Raw genomic sequence first — 20,645 nt, 5'->3', positions numbered from 1 at the left:
CCCACCCCACCCAAAGAAAGAAAAGGACATTTGGTGTCAGTCCCCCTTGAGTTTGGAAAGAAATGGCTGTTCTCCCTTCATAGTGTGCTGTGATGCAGTAGTATATGCCTATTAAGTTGATTACGTTGTAGTTACTTCGACGTGATGTGCTCTGTGTTCTCTCTGAGCTATAAATTCCATGAATTCTCACAAACTTGCTAATGTTTTGGCCGATAGTGGTACTTTTGAACACATCTTGAAAACAAAAAAGGGCCTGCTTGAGTAATTGGATGCACATTAAAGGAAAGGTCTAAAACATATGAGTTGTTACAATTGTGACTAGTTCTAAGTTTAGTCCTACAACCTTGTGTCATTTGGTTGATTTTGATCATCACCACTCATCAGTTACCTTTTCCCCTTTTCTGCTTTTGTCATCTCATGCAGATGAGATCATGGAATATGAAGTAACATTAACATACAGAGTACTTGGTTATCTTCTCCTCGGTGTGGTGAGGATATACTCAAACAAAGTTGACTATCTTTACAATGACTGTAATGACATTTTGGCCAGAATAAATAATTTTTCAGTTGCCAGAAAATCTAATCTGCAAATTGAAGCCATGTCTGCACCACATGTCTCTTTCACTTTTCCAGAAAGGTTTGAACTTGATAGTTTTGATGTAGAGGTCCCAGAAGATGTAAACAGGTATGATGTTGAATGTCCTCAAGACGTGCTTAAGTTTCTCATTTTCTTCTGTAAGAATTACAACTTCCTTTTCTCTGTTTTTCGGACTTCTCAGGCGGAACATCAGACCACGTGAAGAGATCACGCTTGAAGGTACCAGATTTCTTAGCTCTTTTCAAATGTTTAATTACTTCTCCATTGTTCTAATTTTGGTTAATTTTTCTTTTCATAAAACAAAAGCATTTGAGGATGAAGCAAGAAAGCATTGTTCTCTAAACAAGGTAAGCATCATTACTATAGTTTGTCGAAAAGAACTTTATAGCTGTCAATTATTATAAGTTTTATGTCCCTTGTTCTGTGTGGTCTCTGTGACTTATCTATGGATAGATTCATCATGCAGGATACCTCTTGATGGTTGATACCCCCAAAATCTTACCTCAGGCAGAAGATATCTTGGTTGATTTCACCTGAGTGGGTGGTTTAAGATATGCATTTGGTGTATATTTCAACTACTATCAATGCTGATCTCTTGAGTGATCTAGATTGATGCATGAACAGGATTTAGGGCCACATGCTTTTTTTCCCTTTTAGAGTAATTCATTAAGAAAGTGTAGCCATATATAGGATTTTGATTAGTTTCGTTGACAAACTCATGTCCTCGAGGATTAAAGTGTTTGTGTTGACTTCCCCAAAACACCTGTTATTCGCTTTTGTATGTAACCGATGATGCATTCTAATTTTTCTTTGACTAAATTAATGCCACATAAAGAGAGATGTCTTGATTTATGCACAAATTACTAGGGAAAGTCCGATTTCAGTGATACAGTAATATAAGAGCTGTCTTGTGTCTTGTGTGTCAGTGATCTTTGATCATCTTGCATGTGTGCTACAAATGACTTTATTTAGTTAGAGATCTTTTTTATATTCTTAACTTGTACATTTCTGCAGTATCACAGCATTGAACCATCTTTTCAGTTGGATATCTACCCTTCTGTACATGCAACATTTGATGAGTATGCATGCAATTCTTCTTTCTTTTGAACCTTTCCCAATTACAAAAATAAGGAGTCCTTATTGGTTGATCAATGTTTTTGGCGGTGTCATTGCAGTGCTTCTTCACCTATATTGGATCTTGATACGGTGGTCAATATGGTGGTCAGCCATTCTCTGAATCCAAGCAATTTAGAAGCAAGCACGGAGATGGTTCAATTTAGTCCGTTCCTTCAAGAAGAATGTCAGGACCTAAACGTGTTAGGAATAGAGGTTCCCCTGGACATGGATCCACAATTTGATAAGGGGGATTATCGAACAGAGAAGATAAATTTCCCAGAGATACCACAGTTGGATATTGAGGAACATCGTGTCTTTGGTGAGGACCACCCAGTTGCTATTACTCCTGTTCAAATTCCACAAGAATCTGGGTCTTCATACCCTGACATGTTTGGTGGTACTGAGGAACCTATGGACCTGGCTCCACAATTCGATGAAGTGGATATTCAAGTGAAGAGGATAAAGTTTCTGGAAATACCACCATTGGAAATAGAACATAATGTTTTTACTGAAGACCATCAAATTGCTATTACACCCGATGGAACTCAGCCTGAATTGCCATTTGCTTCAGGTTAGTATGTGGGAAGCTGCACAATTTTGTTGGAATAGGTAAAATCTTTTCGACTAAAAATGTATTGTATGCAAACCAAGTAATATCCTGCCATTTTGAAATTATCTAAGGATTGCCAAAGTAATGTCTAAATCTAACGATTCAAAGTAAAGGATCCATGAACAAGGAAACACCATTTTCTATGGTCTCAACAATCGGATCAAAATCGTTTTGAAATGAGACAAATAAAGGGGTTTAGAGATGGATGAATCAATGAAATACCTAAGAATTTTACTTTCAGCTCTTTGAGAATTATCCAAGAATCTTATGCAGTTCTTGGCAAAAGCAATCCCTGTCCTCTAAAATCCATTGTTCTATTGCTTCTAGATGTACTATAACCTAGCAATCAAAATAGATATCCATTGGAAACTTGAAGAAGCAGTAACTGCTCCAAAGAAGATTGAGGATTTTAAGAGGATAAACCATAGTTAAACCAAATAAAACCATAGTTAAACCAAATAATCTGAGGAATGCCAGCAGATTATCCCTTTTAAATGTATTAATTTATGGGGAACAAGGAACCCAAGTTTCTTCCCATAGTAACATGTTTACAAGTATTCACTGTCGTATGGGATGGATTCCCTACCAAGAGCCTTAAATTTTGGTGCAGTCAAACACTAACATTATTGTTATTTTTAGTTATATATAGTGGAATGAGTTAGGCTAGCTGATTTAGGTCTTCCCAGTTCACACACTCATGTAAGGATCAATTTCCAGTCTTATGCTTCTAGATTTTTTTGTTTAAGATTTATCTATAAGCAAGTTGATCCTTTATCAACATAACTTCTTTTAATGCAGGATCTGCTACACCTGAATCTATGGTTCATCCCACACCTGCTCAGAAGGAGCAAGTTCGGAAATCAAGGAAGAGAATTCATGTCCATGATGATGTTACAAGGTTGCGTAGCAAGTGAGTGATGGTTATGTAACTTCTACCTTTCTTTTGTCAAATAACCGAGAAGTTATAATTTTTTTTTTAATATATATATATTTTTAATCAAAAGAATTAACTATCGATTTTTTTTTTTACAACGCGGGCCTCAGTGCAATGGTAAAGTTGCTCCATTGCGACCTGGGGGTCACGGGTTCGAATTGGGAAATTAATAGATTTTTTTTCATATAAAAATGTGGATTTTGTATGATAGGTAGGTTTTTAGACAGTGATTGCATCACCTCAGGGGTGAGCAAGCGAGCTCACCCAATCAAATTAAATGGCATAAACAAGGTATCCAGGTGTATTTTTGTAAAACTATTAATATGTGGGGGAGGGGGTTTAAATACCCCCTTAAATACCTTTTCCTATTCATAGAATTGTCTGGATAAATCATCTGCAGGCAAGGTTATTAAACTCAGAATTGGGATCCAGATCAGGTCCAGCCGATTCTGATTCCAGTTCATCCAGAATCGGCCATAATCAGTTGGCAATTGGCATGAGCACTGGAAACCCAGCATGGATCGGGATCAGGTTGGCTGATTTTGATTCTTGAAACCCTGCCTACAGGTGACACAAAGATTATCTGAGGTCTTACCATAGAGTTTTCACAGAATTGAATTGGCCGACAGCTAAAATGGTGATTTGAGTTACAATTGGTGACTGAAGAGTGAAGAACAAATTGACTTGCCTGGTTTTGTATTGTATCTTTGGCCACAGGTTGTCAAAGAAGAAGACACCCAGTGGTTTAGTAACTAGACGGAGGAAAGTTTCCCATACTTCTTTTGATGTGTGGAGAGCCCATATAAGATCCAGGATTAAGCAGGATTTCATGGAGCCTCTGCTTGTTGGTGAGTTGGCCCCATATTTTCTCTTCACTGATGTATCAAGTTTATACTTACTATGCATTTACTCATCAGGTATTTCATCAGAGCTTAAAACTCCCTTTTATGAAAGGAATGCTAACAATGAAGGACCAGCTGAAGTTGCTGTAAGCCCCCGTCTTTCAGCAGAGTTGGCATTAGAAACACCATGTATATCTTCAGGACAAGGAGCCATGTTTCAAGAATATTCTGATGACGAGTCAATGCCAATGAGTCCTGTTGAGGTTCCCAATACCCCCATGGCTCAAGTTCCAAGTGTAGAAAAAGAGCTCTCACCAATTGTGACAGAGGATCTAATGCTCGATCTATTAAATGAGGTAAATTACCGGTTAATTGAGAGCGGAACATTGATTTTTGTATTGGCTTGGCCCAAGTATGCTGAGGTAGAATAACAATGATATACTAAGAAGTAGACATTATGAGGCACACACATATTCTCAACCCCAATTCAGGTCTGCATCCCAGCATGCAATAGATTTGCCAGCAGATGTGCTGCCTCCATATCTGCCGACTGTCAGATAAAACATTAAAACAGAACATTTATAACTTGGATTATGTTTTATTTATTATTTTAAATTTCAATGGCACTGTCCACCTATTATCTAGAACATCAGTATCTTATGTTGCTATATCTTCTTTCTTTCCAGGATGCCAGCCCCCATGAAGGAAATAACCAGGACATGGGTGAGGATACTTCCATATACTCAATAGTTCCTCAATTTTTGGTTTTTTTAGATTATAATTATATTGCTGATTTTCACTTCATTAAGTTTTCTCATTTGCTCGTCTTAAAACGCAGATGGATGGACACATAGAACTAGGTAGGATGGATGGAGCTTCTTCTATACAGTCATTTGTGTTAGTGGCTTCAGGTTCATTCTTGTAGGAGACTGATGCAACCTCCAAACTTCTTGTGTGCAGGGAAGTGGCAAGGCATCTACAGAAAAGCTTCATAAATCAGAAGGACCAGAAAGATAAGGAAAGTCTGAGTTTGGGCAGTGTTTTGGAAGGAAGAACAAGAAAGGGTAGTGCTAGAGTATTTTATGAGATATTGGTAAGACAAATTTCTTGCAATCTAGTAAAGCCCGATACATATGCAGAGGAAATGAGTTCATTGTGAATGTATTTTTGAACTTATTTTAAGTATGGGGTTGAAGGCATTTATAAATTGAAAAACTCACAAGCAATGAGATAATCAAGTTTCAGAAATTGAAATCTAATGACTGAATCACCTATTTGAATTGGAAATAATGGAGGCTGATTCCAATTTCTGTCGATTCTTTACATGGATAACTGAATTGCCAAAAGTGGAAGAAAATCTCTCTTTTTTTTTTGGCACTTTTCTTCTTCCTTTGGTAACTGAAAACACAGACAAATAAGGAAACTCACTGTTTTGGCCAAATCTTCAAGTTTTTTTAGCCAAAAGCTCCAAAAATCTATGGAATAAAGAACTCTGCAGTTCTATCTGATCCCATTTTTTCTTCAGTGCTGTCACTCCGGCTGAGTCCGACTGATTTCCGGTTGATCTGAACTGGAATTGGATCAGAATTGATGATGCCAATCCACTGCTGAATCCAAGTTTAAAATCCTTGGTGATAATATGTCAAGTATTAATTTATTTAAAATTTTAATTGCAGGTATTAAAGACCAGAGGGGTTGTTGATGTGAAACAAGAACATTCATATGATGACATTCTGGTGCTGAAAACCCCTCAATTGGAAAGAATATGATTCAGCAGACCAAGCATTAGAAATGTACAGTAAATTCCTGTGTTGGGAGATTTTGGTGATTAGAGACTTGATTTCCTATTTATATCGGAAGTTGGATGTATATATATCCCTCATTGGTTGGGAAGAGGCGTAGACCGCAGTTCGTGTACATTAGTATATAATGTCATATTTATTGTCATGTACATTCTTTTTTATAATCTCCCTTGATTCTGTTTCTTCCTTGGGCATTCTCATGTATATTCAGAAGTCTTCTTTCACCTTTTTTTATTTTTTGCTAATTTTTTCCCTTAAGGATTAGAAACAGCTAAGACGCTGCCTTCATCTGAACTAAATTTATTTCCTGTTAATAAATTGGGGCTTTTTTATTTGTTTATTTATTGGATCTCCAATGTTTATTTCAGTGTCTGCATGTTTACTTATTTGCCAGAACAAAGCAAAAGTTAGTGTCTTGCTTCATAAAAGCTCCATTTGGTTGTTTGGTTGTAGGGGAAGTGAAGGGAAATTTTTACATCACCTATAAAATACATTTCATTTCTCAAAGAAATATGTGCATTCCTCTTGCAGTCAAACATCTAAAATGACTTTTCTTGTAAAATATATATCATTTCTCATATTTGCATTTTCCTTACAATCAAACAAAGCCAAACTGGTTTTTTTACAAGAAGTAAATGCTTGGAACTAGGCCGTAACTTTGGCCACTTTTTAGGCACTTCTGTGATTTATTTTGGGTTGATATTTGATTTGTGATATGGATGAGGTTTTCTATCATTTTCAATAATTTAGTTGAGGGAAGCAGTTTTTTGCCAGGGAACGGAGGGTGTGCTAGCACCTCCCGCTCTCTATCTCTCTCCCCAAAGAAAATAACCTCTCTGAGAGAGAGAGAGAGAGAGAGCTCCTGCGCAGGAAACATGATCCCGCAAGTTAATGTGGTTAAGCTAAATTGCAAAGGTCATGAATAACTGTCTTACCAATAAGTTGTACAATGCTGCTTGTCATGTTAGTGGAGACTGTTGGAGTGGGAATTGTTTTCCATTCTATTGGCATAGATTTTGAAATTCATCAAATTCACTTTAAAATCAAGATTTGGGCGTTGCCAAATGGATCTAGTTTTCTTAGAATTTCTTCACCAATGATGATGTGACCTCGTGTTTGAACTTAGGACTCATGCTATCATTTATTCCTACCCCTTGGGTAGAAGTATCCATTTAGATGACAATCAAAAGTTATATCTCCATGGTGAGGAGATTCTCTCATCACCATGGGTGAAAATAAACTTATCTTTGCAAAATTTACACATTGTTAATTTGAAAGAACTACCGCATGGGTAGGACAGCTACAGGTCCACCACCTGCAATCCAAGAGGTGCTCTGTCTCTGGTTCTGGTTTTGCCTAAAACAAATGTTCTCATACAAACCCTCATTTCCCTACAGAATAGAGAATACTGCTAAAAAAGGGGGAAAACAAGAACTATGGCCTTTTTGGATTCAACATCTGGTTCAGTTTTGAAAACTGAGGCTGTGTTTGGCATACATTCTCAAAATAGATTCTGGTCTAGAACAAAGCGAGAAAAAATAGAGAAGTATCGGATTTCAGAATGTGTTCTATATCCATAATCTATTCCAAGAATGCATAGAAACACAAGTGTAAAATTTAATCCTACCTTGAAATGATCAACGCAGATAAGAGGTCACAGACCTCATGGCTCTCACACAGAGAGAGAGAGAGATTTCATGGCTGCTTGTCGATACTCTCAATAGACTCCAATCTTGACATGCAGAAAAACTTTTTCTACCATAAACATTACAGAAACTAAAACCACATCAGTCATTAGCTACCAAACTCTTTAAGCGAGATTTCCTCAACCTTCACCCAAACACAACGTAGGATTTCCTTAACCCTTCACCAATTTCACCAAATTCATGTTGACTGCAAGACTGTTTAGGAAGATTTCTCACCCTCCCCTATAATTAATAGTACGCCATGGGAGTTGGAGCCCCCTCAAGCATAAGGTCATTTGCTAGAACGATAGTGAAAATGTAAATTTAAAATACAGCAGCACACATCTTGAGGTGAGAACCTCAATTAACTCAATATGTAAACCAGCCAAAACAGTAGAAATTTTAAACCTTAGAAGCAACACTAGAACATAAAAAACCATCACTTCTAGAGGACGTTAAAAAGGACAACATATCAAACAACATCAATTATCACAACACTACAATTCATGAGCAATCAGTGATTTCCGCTGATATCATATAACAAGCCTTGCCAGATTCAGCCTACATCTCAAGTAACAGATTACCGTTGATTGTTTCTTCCAGAGTAGTTCCATTATTATTCCCAAATCATTTATATGTATGGGAATCAATACCTCAAATACAATCAATCACCTTAATGCTTATCCTTACAACTGATTAGAGCACCAGAAGCAAACAGGTAAGCTGTTTTCAGATTAATTGTACTAAAGCACCCAAAGGTAGGGTTGAGAGCTAGGAGTTAAACATCCACGCAAACTTTAGCATCAAGCTGAGTGAACTCCTGAAAATAAGCCTTGAAATGTTCATAAGAATACCTCACATCATCAATGGCGCACATTTCTCTTATGCTGTGCATTGATAATTGTGGGGCCCCAACATCAACTGTGCGGATTCCCACACCACTTGCCAATATAGGACCAATGGTTGAACCACAAGGCATGTCATTGCGGACCACAAAATCCTGGAAAGGCAGAACAAGAATTAATCAGAGAAGAATTTTAACTGCTATGATGTCCAGCTTCAGAGGAGAAACTATAGTAAAATAGCACACTACTAAGAATTGTGTAGTCATGAAATTAGCATCAGGAAACAGTTCACTGATTCACAGGTGGAATATAACTTTCAAATGTCCGTTTAAGAGAGAGAGAGAGAGAGAGAGAGAGAGAGTCTTTCAAATGGACCATACAAATTAATCTGTATCACCATCAATTATAAGTTTATAACAACCAACAACAACAACTCAGCCTTATCCCAACTAAATGGGGTCAGCTACATGGATTCTGGCCCTCCAACAAGCTCTATTTGAGGTCATATACTTGATACAAGGCCTAAGCTGCGCATGTCTTTCCTCACTACTTCTCTTAGGGTCATTTTAGGTCCCCCCTACCTCTTTTAGATCCTTCAATCTGAATCAAATCACTCCTCCATATTAAAGTATCCAAAGGTCTCCGTTGAACATCGCCATGCCACATCAAATGACTTTCTCATTGCATATCATGTATCGGAGCTACTCCCAAATGAGCTCTAATATGATCACTCCTTTATCCTTCCTAGTTTTGTCACTCATCCATCTTAACATCCTCATATTCGTTACACTAAATTTATTTATATCATAATTCCGGTAGTATGAATGTCCTATAAAGTTTTCCTTTAAGTATTAACACATCGATCACACAACACTCCAGGCGCACCTCTCCACTTCATCCATCCTATTTTAATTCTCTGTAAAACACCATCCTCTGTATCACATTTTTTATTTTTTTAATTATGATTGAGCCCAGATCCCTAAAATAAACCACTGCGCGGATCTCCCTCTCATCAAATTTCACCACCTCATTATTCCTTCATGTGTAACTAAGGCTACCCACCATATACTCCGTGTTCGTTCTACTTATCTTAAAACCTTTCGATTCCAAGGCTGATCTCCATAACCTTAACTTAAAACTTGGCATTAATCCCTACTTTTGTAGCATACACTAAGGAATCTCATCTTGAATGTCTCTAGTTAAATACCCAGTAATCACATTTATAGATAACAAAGAGAACCTGGGCAAGAGATTACACTATTTTTCAATGTACGAGGACCTGAGGATGACAAAGAAAAAGGTGGGCATTCCATTGACAGATCACCCAACACAAATGGGCATTTACATTCATTAATAGAAATAAGCAGTTGGCTTTTTGCATAACCCTTCTCTAACCCTGCCCCATCTCTGACAAACCCAAATCAGCCCCAACCTGTCATGGATTCACAAAATAATGCTATAGCTGCTTATCATGCAAGACACAGAACCTTAACCGTGCTGTTGTAGGCGTGTCACAGAAAATAAGCTTAAGGTTATGCGCTCTACTTTAGCAATTATGTTTTAGATTTCAAAAAGGAAATAGATTTCTAGATACGTAATAATTACACAATAAGTACCCAAAAAATGAGATTCTTGCCGAATCCGAGTTTGCTGCTCCAACCATACCAAACTAATATCTATTCCGTTTAGTACTTCAGGTGCTTCTATAGTGTATAATGTAAATCCCATAGCGGATCAATTCCAACAAGCCTTTCAAGCTAGTACTTTTTGTAATCGAACCCTATTGCTTTCGGAGGGTTTCAAAAACCATCATGTTAATAACAATTCATTGAATCAGAGTTGTCAAAAGACGATTCCAACCCTATCAGTCATGATTATGATTGATGAAACATCATCAGCTCTATGCCTATCAATAGTCCATACCAAACTAACCCCTGTTAAGGTGGGTCTGGGTTGGTAACACAATCAACCTGACCCACAGTCATCCATAGTGATTATATTGGGATATATGGGGGAATGATGCAAGAACACTTCCTTGGACTGGCGCAAATCTGTTAGGGATCCGAGATGGAGATGAACTGGGTCCAAACTTAGTTTTGGCCCAATAGGATATGTAGGGATTTATCAATTTACTTGGGTCATTGTTGCAATTGGCACTTTGATTTTGTATGGGGAATTTACTTGGGTCATTACTTCTATGTCAGTTTTAGACTACAATTAGGAAACTTTAAATTCTATTTTATAAATATGTTTGTAATCTAACGATGGAGATTTGAATAATGGAATAGAATTTGAGAGTATCTCACAGTTGTGAGTGTGGTGCGAGGATGGTGGCATTCTTCTTCCCTGCAATCTGGTTCTTCTTCTTATGCCTTTTCCCGTTACCCTACCCTGACCAGCAGCACCTACGGCCATTTACATTGATCTCGGTCCTTCTCCCTCTCCCTTCAACCTAGGTTTAGGTCGACAGAAGGCCTCATTTGGGCGACCCAGTCTCTGGAATTTCTGCCCCGAATCCCACTCCTACCACAAGATACTTAGCTGTACATCTTAACCAACCTGCAACTTCCGCCCTCTTCAAGTTCAGCAGTTAAACCCATTTTTGAGTTGACCCTTTTTGAGTATTTGTTGGTTGATTCCAGTAGTCCCTTGAAGTAACCATTTATGCCTGAAATTTGAAGTCGTTTGGAGGTGAGATTAGAGAAAGTTCTCTGTTTGGGAGACACCACCCCCCATTAATTAAACCCTTTTAATCCCCTATTCCCATATTGCCCTTCCGTTTACCCGTAAGTCCCTTCTATCCATATTTTGTTTCCCATTCCAAGATTATACATTGCCTTCCATGTTTCCTTTCTCTTGTGGTTTGAACTTCCAATAAATTATAGCATTGCCACTATTTGTTGTGTTACTTTCATACAGTGCTGAATTATTATTGAAATTACATATTTGCCATTAGCTTTGCATTTTGAGCCTTTACTAGCTTGGGTGGGCCCATAACAACCCCAACCTTTTTGAAGCCATGATCAAACAAGGGAAAGCTTCATATGTTGTTGTCAATGGTCAAAACCATACCCAACTCTCTTTATGCTTTCTAACACCATACTAAACTTTCTCCTACGCATAAACAAAAGGAAAAAAATTGTATTCTTTCTTTCTGTTCTTTCATCTCAAACCATTGATGTGAATCCAGAACTACATGTGGTTAATAAAATGACTTTGATTTCCATCTGAGGTTTCATTCAATTGAAAATATAGAATAAGAGGACTCACCTGAATAGGAAGCTCATGCCTCTGCGCAATTTCTTGGAATATGAAGGAAGTGACAGCATTGGTTGCATAACGCTGATTGGCATTGTGTTTGATGACAAGCCCTCCATGCAACTTTGGTTGATGATTTTCCTCATGTTTGTGCTACAAAGGGAGGTTATAACAGCAAAATGATAAACAAATCCAAGAATAGGAATTTGCAATTCAGGAGAAACAGAAACAACATACCAAATAATTGGGGTGTAGGGCATGTGCCATGTCAGCAGAAACAAGGAAACTCCGCTGTATTACTTTCTCAATAAGCTGAAAAGCATTCAATGCAGAGAAACTCCAATCAGCACAAAAATTAGCCACTTATTCACTCAAATCTCAAAAAGGGAAAAATAAAACAAAATTGATAAGCCAAAGCTCAAAAGAAAGAAGGAATTTCATGGAAAAATTAATCAGAACCCCCACTCCCATGTTTATTGTAATCACTCCAATTCCGAGCAAACAACACACATGTGTCAGCCCCCATCTTTGAGTGAAGTTTACACCAACTAGGCCAAAAAAATAAACAACACTGCAGTTCTAATAGGCCGTATGATGTAGATCAATCAGATCTGATGGATCTGATTGGCCTGCGGAAAATGGTCACACTAATGGAATGGAAAAGATCCTGATCTAACAACTAAATATGGTCATATCTGAACTTGGATCTAATGGTCAGATTTCATCTAACGGTAGACATGGACAGATCTGAATCTAGACTAATGGTTCATAATTTAAGCAATAATTTTCAGAACAAGAAATCAGAAAAATAAATAATTATTAAAATTGGTGGGGTGAAGTTGAGTGGAGAGAGAGTGGTTGATGGGTGGACTGAAGATAGGGAAGAAATAAAACCTTTCCTACAAATAAGATATAAACTTTAAACCAATGGATAGAAGGGAGAGAAGAAGAAAAGGCTATCCATTTAACAGTTTATAGAGAGGAAGAGGAGAAAAAGGAACTTAGCTGTAATCTGGAAATGTCAGATGAGCACAATAGACATTAATAAGAAGACAAACAATCGATAAAAGGAAAGAGGGAACAAGATAGAGTTTGCAATGAGAAACATAGGAGGAAAAGGAGGAGGAAAGAGTAACAGTTCTAGGATGGCGATAGAGAAGACAATGAGAGGGAGGGAGAAAAGAGAATAGGAGATAAGAGGTGACGTAGATCAATTCTTTGGCAAGCAATACACCAGCTGCAAGAATCAAAAGGGTGGTCCACCACCTCAATTAATGGACCAGTCCACAGGGCCATAGGACCAACCAGTTTTGGAACTGGGCCAGCCCACTTGAGCTAGGGGTTTTTGGATCCCTCAAACCCAAATTGTGGGGAAGTTTCTTTGTCTTTAGTAATACCTTGGACAGCAAGACAAGTTACCATTGATTGGAGGCTCTTCTATAAGAATTTGTTTCCTTTTGTTGTCTTTCCGTTTTTTGTAACTAGTTTTTACTTTGTCCAAGGACAATATTCAGTTTCCAGTTTTAGGAGTTACTAAGGCTCTGTATGGCAATGTTCTGAAAAATCAATTCTGGTATTTTTTCTTTTTTTGGAATAGAAATAGGGTGAAAGCTGTATGGTATGTCCGGTTCATTTTTCTATTTTTTTGAAATGAACCGGGTACATTTCAGACTCTAGAGCTATTTTTTTGGCACAAGGTTTTGTTGCTTTTTAATTTCAGAATTGATTCTGAGCAAAGGCACAAAAATGAATGTCTTACTTAAGTGAACGGGGGTATTTATGGAATTAGTCATCAAAACATAACAATCAAAGCTAGAGAGGAGATCTTCCTGGAGTAACAGTCTTTCTAGTAGATGTTCGGAGCCGAGATCTTGCAACACTTCTTGACGAGCTTTTTTCCTTCCAGCACCTTCTTTTCAAATTTCTTGAGACCCTTCCTCTTCTGATTAGTCAACTCTAAAACCAGTTGCTTCCCTTTTTTAAAAGTGGAACCAATTGTTCAAAAGTATTTTGGAGTTGTTCAACGTCTTCCCTGAAACTGACAATTTGATACGTCGCATCTAATATCGCTGGCAGTGTCTATTTAGTTGTGGTACCCAATATGATTGACTCTGTCATCTGTTGTTTGCTCTCCTTCGCAGACTCTTCAAGTCGGTCCAAGGTAGATAGTTTCTTGCAGGGAGATACTGTCTGCTATAATTATAAGCTGCCGAAGGTAAGGAAAGCTTATGAACAAAAAGGAGGGAACCTATTACACCTTTTCCCATTGATTAATGAATTGGTGAAGAGGAGAGTTGGAGGGGAGGTGTTATGTGCTGTTCAAACTTCATTGATATTGGCAAAAACCCAAACATATCCAACAATTGAACGACTTTCGTAGACTTTATGTGCCGCTCTCTGAAGTCTTTGGCAAACCCAAATACTTGCAGCAAATTCTTCAAACCATGTGCGAAACCCTGATTCTTGAAACCCTATGGAAAATGGAGTATTGGGTTGATCCGGGTTAAGATCAAAATTTGAAAATTCTTCAATTTTGTTGTTTTGGATCTTATGCGAATGGAAGAACGTGTTGTTAGTTCTTCAACACTAGAAATATGTAGTCTATTATAGGAGACAAGCTTAATTGAATATGCAGAAATAAGGCTAACATGCATGCTTGTTCTTTCGAGCTTCCATGGTTGAAGGTCAAGGAGATGGTCTTGGCACCAGGAGAGCAGAATGGCTGAAGCATCTCTGAAATTTTGGGATCTTATTTTCTGAATATATATAGAATTGTATTATGTAGTACTTGCTTGACCTTGTTGAAAACATTGAAATAGTTTAAATTAGTTGGAACTCATGGCTGTATTGATGTATGGTTAAGTTGTAGTCGGGATTATTATGTGGGGGTATTCGCTTGATTTGTACCTATTTTCAATGATCAAGAATCTAACAATTGCTAAGAACCACGGCTATGTAATTCATTCTGGTAAGACTTGAATGTTGAACTATTGAATTCATTATTTCCTATGGTGTAGGTAGCATTTTACGTAATTATTTATTTCATAATAGAAAAGATTATGTCAAGTGTGAACCATTCATATTTCTATTTCTTCCTAGTTACAGAAACAATTTTTTTTCAACATTACCATACAACATTTAAGGTACAGAATCACTCCAAAAACATAGAAATACAAAAAACTATGCTGGACCCAGAATCAGTTTTTTAAAACATAAATGTTACAGTACAGAGCCTAAATTTCTTTGTTTCTTTTCCTGTTAAGTTTCTTTCTTCTTAATGTTTCCTATTTCATAAGTTTCTATTTTTGAGTAATCGACTCCAATGGAGTCCCCAACGTATTGAGAGAGGCTTGTGCATCCCCATTGTCTTGAGAGGTGATGAGAATAAGACTAAGATAGTTTGCGATAGGTAAGATACCTATGTTGTGAGATATCCCCCATCCCCTTCTTGCTATCGATTCCGCTATTCTCCCTCTTATATTCTTCTATTTTCTGTGAGTCAGTAAGTCCCTCCGAGGCCAGTTAGAAGATCCCTTTGAAGATCCAATTGACATGCTCCTGCTCTTGCTGCTGTGATCAGAGACTTCCCAAGTCCTGCGCCACCCCTGTTTCGGGTGATTTCTGGGCAGCAGTTGTGTTGTCATATATTCCAGATCCCTTGTCCATTAAAGGCTATCTTTTGAGGACCATTCAAGCCCTACCTGAAGAACACTCGACTGGGGTTATAGGGCCATCTAATTGCTGAGAAATCAGAAATTTCTCAAATTCTGCCCTAAATCAAGAATTGCCCTATCTTCTGATCCAGCCATCAATTCAAGCTGTTCTTTTGGGTTTAGATCTCCATATATCAACCTTCATTCAACGGTAATACTGAACCTAATTGAGCCTTTTTTTGAGGTTTTGTTTACGACATGATTTCCTGAGTTTTAACCTAATCTGGCCTTATCTGATTGGTTGTTTTAGTCTGTTTCAGTTGTATTTCTTAACCTGGGATATTGGCTACTGTTAGTCAATGATACTGTGATTATTAGAAGGATATTCTGTTACTGTTTTGGGGGCTATTACATATTCTGATATCACTACCTAGCCTCACATAAAGAGGAGTGGGGAGATTTCCCTTACCAAATCGTGAAGAGGGAGAGAATGAAACTACATAAGGCAATTACCATATAAATAAAAGTAATCCATCCACCATAATCAATGGATTATTTACAGAAAACAGAAAAACAAAATCTGTGACAAAATCAAGGAGAAAGCAAACAAGAATCTACGAAGAGACATAACAACTAAATAAGCCATGATCCCAGGGTACAGAGGTCCATGGACATCCATGGACCACAACCCCAAAACGTGACACACTAAGCAATCTCCTAGATCAACTTAACTACCAAGAAAATATAATATCTAGACTTTCCCAATAAAGACTCTTGGACAACAAAGGAATCTAGTAAGAAAATATAATATCTAAACTTTCCCAATAAAGACTCTTGGACAACAAAGCAATCTAGAATTTTATATTTCCTTAACTAACTCATAGACTGATCACTAGTCTAGTATTCTAACCAGCTAGTGACACTAACATGGGACCCACCAAAATAAAAAATTAATTTCGTGTACCCTTAAAACTGCCATTTTTGGGCTTTATATTTCAGCCCCTTAAAATAATAAACCAAACCTAAAAATAACCTAGCATTATTCTTTGTAAGAAAAATAAATAAAATAGAACTCATCCTCAAGTCTTAGTGTTGTAGCACCACCATCACTCAATTGGCATCTTGGATAGGATGACAATCCTACGCTTCGCACAAGTGCACTCAGCAACATTCAGATTCATCCCATCCAAGATTTGTGGAGGAAGAAAGAAATCAATAGTATCAATCTTGTTGAATTGTAGTTTCTCAATTGGAACCGTTCTTAGGGCTCCACAACGTCAAACTGACCATCGATCAATTCTTCAGCTCGGTCATGGCCTTCTTCTTAAAGATCGTTTGCTTCCAGTCATTCCACAAGAAATTCAAATATAGCGGCAGTTTTCTGATTGAACTCTTTGTTGACTTCTCTGTAATATTCACCAAATTCCGTAAAAGAAGCCCTTATGTCTTGCATACTCTCTCAGATTGTATAAATATCATCTTTCATCAAAAGAAGTCATAGATGTATTGATCAACCTCTATGATAAAGAGCTTCAGGTTTGGCTCTGATACCAAACTAATGAGATTGATCAGTTCTGTGAATTTGATTGCCCTACAGGTAATGGGCCCAATAATGGAATGAAAGATATCCTGATTTAACTGTTAGATATGAGACATATCTGATATCAATCTAATGGTCAAATTTTGATCTAATGGTTGATATGGCCAGATCTGAATCTAGATCTAATGGCTTAGAATTTAAGCAATAGTTTTCAGAATAAGAAATCATAAATTAAAAAAAAATTAATAAGTTTTTGAAATCAATGAGATGAAGTAGAGAGGAGAGAGATAGTGGTTGATGGGTGGACTGAAGGTTGGGAAGAAACAAAAATTTCCTAAAAAATATGATTTAAGTAGTAAACAAATGGAATGAAGAGAGAAAAAAAAAGGCTAACAAATTACCAGTTTAAACAGAGGAATATAGAAGCTTAGCTGTAATCTGAAAATTCAGACAAGCATAACAAATTGATTTAAAAGAAGATAAGAAAACTGAATATTCAATAAAAGGAAAGAGGGAGCAAGATAGAGCGGTAATGAGAAAACATAGGAGGGGGATAGAGAAGATAATGAGAGGAAAAGAGAGAAGGAGAGGAGAGTCGTCCATTACCAAATTGAGAGGAGGTAGAGAATGCAACCACATAAGACAATCATCAAATAAATAAAACTAATCCATTCACCATAATCGATGGGGGTGGTTACAATGCTTATTTATACAAAACAGGAAAAAAAAAAAAGCCCTCATATATCAGCTAATAAATAATAACTATAGGGACAATGTTTTCTGTCCGGGGGAGCGTACCCTACGCCCCTGGATCCTGTGTCTATCTCTCCACTTCCCTCCCCTGAAATGACCTCTCTGCCCCTGAAAATGATTCTTTTTAGGGGGCAGTGGTTGAGTGTTTCCTGCCGGTGTAGGTGATGCAATTTCTTCACCAAACTAGGCTTGTTTTATTAGGAATAAGCTTAGGGTTGGGTTGTATACGTGTTGGGCCTTCAGTCCATGTGGTTCGGAGTATATTGGGCTACTTTTATGGGTCTAAACTAGGGGTTCTAAGGTGGCATACGGGATTCAGTGATTTGTTTCCTTTTTCTTTAGTTTCCTTTTTAGATGGGGTTATTTAGTTTCTAATTTTCAGTCATAAATTAGTTTCTATTTCTAGTTTAGCAACTAAAGGACTTTCTATTTTGTAAGTTTCTATTTTCAGTTTTAGTAACTAGTTGAGTTTCTAATTTTTAGTTTCCTATTTCAGTTTTTGGAAACTAAAGTTAGTTTCTATTTTATGTAACCCCTATCACTGTTATAAATAAAGATGATGGCTCTTTTAATGAGCCACGATTTTGACAAACTATATGGCTGCTACTGCTGCTTTCTCTCCAAGAGAATTCCTTTGTGTTTGATCAAGGAAGAAGGGCTTGGTGTCTGATCCAGGTGACTCCTTGCGGCGTGAAGTCCAGGAGGGTTCTTAGTGTGTTTCCTTCTCTTCTTTACAATCTATATTCAAGCTAATATTGCTGCTACAACCAGGTATTTATTTTTAAACTACTGCCCAGAAAATTCTGCAGTTTTTTGCCAATCGGTCTCCTCTAAAAAGGGCAGTTCCAGCCCTCGGTTTGAGCCCAGATTTTGATCGATTGTTTATCCATATACTACTAAGGATCGACCTTAGTTTGGACTGTTTCTGAGGAGCCTGTAAAGAGATATTCAAAATCTCCCTATTTTTGTCTTCTAGCGGCTTTAGCTTCTATTTTCTGGATTTGACATCTCTGCTATTATGACTGCTGATTTCTGGACTCCTGATCATACTTGAGAAGAACTTGAAGTGGTTAATACACTTAGTCAGTCCCTGGTTTAGTTCTAAGGGCTGCTGCTCTCTTTGTTTATTCTTTGTGCTAATATTCCTTAAGATCGATAGTGCTACTAGACTGTTATGTGAAGTCTGATTTCTCATATATCTGTGGAGCTGGTTTTGGTTGTTCTTTGGTTACAAGTTCCTGTTGTTGGGTCTAGTTTGATCGTTCAGATCTAGTCCTACATTAAGTGGTATCAGAGCATGGCTGAGAACAACACCCCCACCTTAGCTTCTATTATGGAGTTGATACAGAATATGAGAGCTGAACTAAAGGCTGAGTTGAAGGCTGAATTAGATGCCAGGTTGTTGAATGAAGAGACCCCACCCCAACAGCCTACTGGCAGTTCACGTACAACACCCGAAGTGGACAATCCAATGAATGTGGTTACTCAGTTGACTAATAGGAGAGCAAACCCTAATCTGAGAGCACCACAGAGGGTTTCGGTAGCACAACCTACTTTTGAAGAGCATGTAAGAGGATATTTTGAGACTGAGCGTCCCGTGCAACAGAGGTATTCTGGAGATTCACAGAAGGTCAAGCTCGATCTGAAGGAGTTTGATGGGAGATATGACCCCCAATTGTTCTATGATTGGGTAGTGGCACTAGACGACTATTTTGACTATTATGAGTTACCTGAGGAACGGAAGATGAAACTAGCTCGTGCTAAGCTAGTTGGGGCTGCTCGTGAGTGGTGGAGGACCTATGAGCTAGAGTTGGAAGACCGTGGTAGAGAACCTACTAGTTGGGAAGAGATGAAGCTTGAATTATCAGATAAATACTTGCCACGCAACTTCAGAGCTCTCATACAAGACCAGCTGAAGTCTCTTCGTCAAGGGTCTATGACTGTTGCCGAGTACATGAACAAGTTTGACGCACTTTATTCTCGTACAGGCATAAGGGAGAATGAAAGGCAACTGTTATCTCGGTTTCGACTGGGATTACGAGTTGAAATCAACAGGGGTATCGGAGTTGTTGAAGTGCACTCAGTGAGGGATTGTTTTGACAAGGCCCTACGAGCAGAGGAGCTTCTAGCACAGCCAGTTAGAAGGTTTGGTTTCCAAGCTGGGGAGGTAAAGAAGAATTTTCCAGCCACTAAACCTAGTAACTCAGCACCTCCAAAATCCACTTTTCCTCCACGAGCTGATCATAAAGGAAAGGCACCCATGACAGGTAGTAATAAGGTACAGTGTTTCCATTGTCAAGAGATAGGACATTTTGCTAAGTCTTGTCCGCATAAGCAGAGGGTTAATGCAGTAGCTGAGGTTGAAGACTCCAATGAGGAGGATGAGTCAGCTCTTTATCCCTACCCATTAGATGATGATGATGATGGTGGATATGACTATGATATGGAAAACACTAATGAGGATGATACCCAGGGAATAAATATTGTTACTCGCATAATGGTGGCTGAAAACAAAGGAGAGGATTGGCGACGTAACAACATATTCTACAGCCGTATAAAGTCAGGGAGCATACTTGTCAGATTATCATTGATAGTGGCAGTTGTGTCAACGTTGTTTCTGAAGCCTTTGTGAAGAAAGCAACCTTGAAAGCTGACCCACATCCTCAGCCTTATAAGGTATCCTTGCTGAATGGTAATACCTTAGAGGTGAATAAGAGGTGCTCAGTTCCTTTGAAACTTTACCGATATGAAGAGAAAGTTTGGTGTGATGTGATCCCAATGAAACTCACAGATGTATTGCTTGGTTGTCCCTGGATGTATGACAATGATGCCATAGTTGGAGGGAAGAAGAATCTGTGTACTTTCATGTGGAAGGGAGTTCCTACAACTTTCTATCCGGTAAATGTGCCGGCTGAAATACGGCGGAAGAGATCATTAAGGTCAAATCAGAAGGGCATTGACAATGAGAAGAAGGTATTAGCTCTGCCCACAAAGGAGTTGCTAACTATT

At 38.0% G+C, this 20,645-nt stretch overlaps 2 protein-coding genes across 3 annotated transcripts in view; one reads left to right on the top strand and one right to left on the bottom strand.

Moving 5' to 3' along the window:
* Positions 1–6,242, top strand: part of LOC122078785 (sister chromatid cohesion 1 protein 2-like) — a 7,403-nt gene extending 1,161 nt beyond the window's left edge. The window contains exons 2-14 of one of the 2 annotated variants that reach the window (XM_042644914.1): positions 424–488; positions 575–685; positions 780–817; positions 905–945; positions 1,613–1,677; positions 1,774–2,285; positions 3,123–3,234; positions 3,976–4,106; positions 4,176–4,456; positions 4,787–4,823; positions 4,939–4,960; positions 5,061–5,193; positions 5,777–6,242. In XM_042644914.1, coding sequence (XP_042500848.1) covers positions 600–685; positions 780–817; positions 905–945; positions 1,613–1,677; positions 1,774–2,285; positions 3,123–3,234; positions 3,976–4,106; positions 4,176–4,456; positions 4,787–4,823; positions 4,939–4,960; positions 5,061–5,193; positions 5,777–5,869 — 1,551 coding nt within the window. In that variant the 5' untranslated portion in view covers positions 424–488; positions 575–599 and the 3' untranslated portion in view covers positions 5,870–6,242. Of the gene's footprint in view, positions 1–423; positions 686–779; positions 818–904; positions 946–1,612; positions 1,678–1,773; positions 2,286–3,122; positions 3,235–3,975; positions 4,107–4,175; positions 4,457–4,786; positions 4,824–4,938; positions 4,961–5,060; positions 5,194–5,776 lie in introns of both variants that reach the window. The other variant, XM_042644913.1, reaches the window with a different exon arrangement.
* Positions 6,243–8,042: 1,800 nt separating this feature from the next.
* The window catches only part of LOC122078820 (probable aspartyl aminopeptidase), a 24,710-nt gene continuing 12,107 nt past the window's right edge, over positions 8,043–20,645 (bottom strand). Inside the window, exons 8-10 of the mRNA XM_042644965.1 lie at positions 11,928–12,002; positions 11,703–11,843; positions 8,043–8,587 (exon numbers count right to left, since the gene is read on the bottom strand). Coding sequence (XP_042500899.1) covers positions 8,366–8,587; positions 11,703–11,843; positions 11,928–12,002 — 438 coding nt within the window. The 3' untranslated portion in view covers positions 8,043–8,365. The remainder of the gene's footprint in view (positions 8,588–11,702; positions 11,844–11,927; positions 12,003–20,645) is intronic.

The sequence above is a fragment of the Macadamia integrifolia genome, chromosome 5, assembly GCF_013358625.1.
Source record: "Macadamia integrifolia cultivar HAES 741 chromosome 5, SCU_Mint_v3, whole genome shotgun sequence".
Classification (NCBI taxonomy): Eukaryota; Viridiplantae; Streptophyta; class Magnoliopsida; order Proteales; family Proteaceae; genus Macadamia; species Macadamia integrifolia.
Note: the sequence above shows the minus strand (reverse complement) of the source record. Positions and strands in the feature narration are given on the sequence as shown.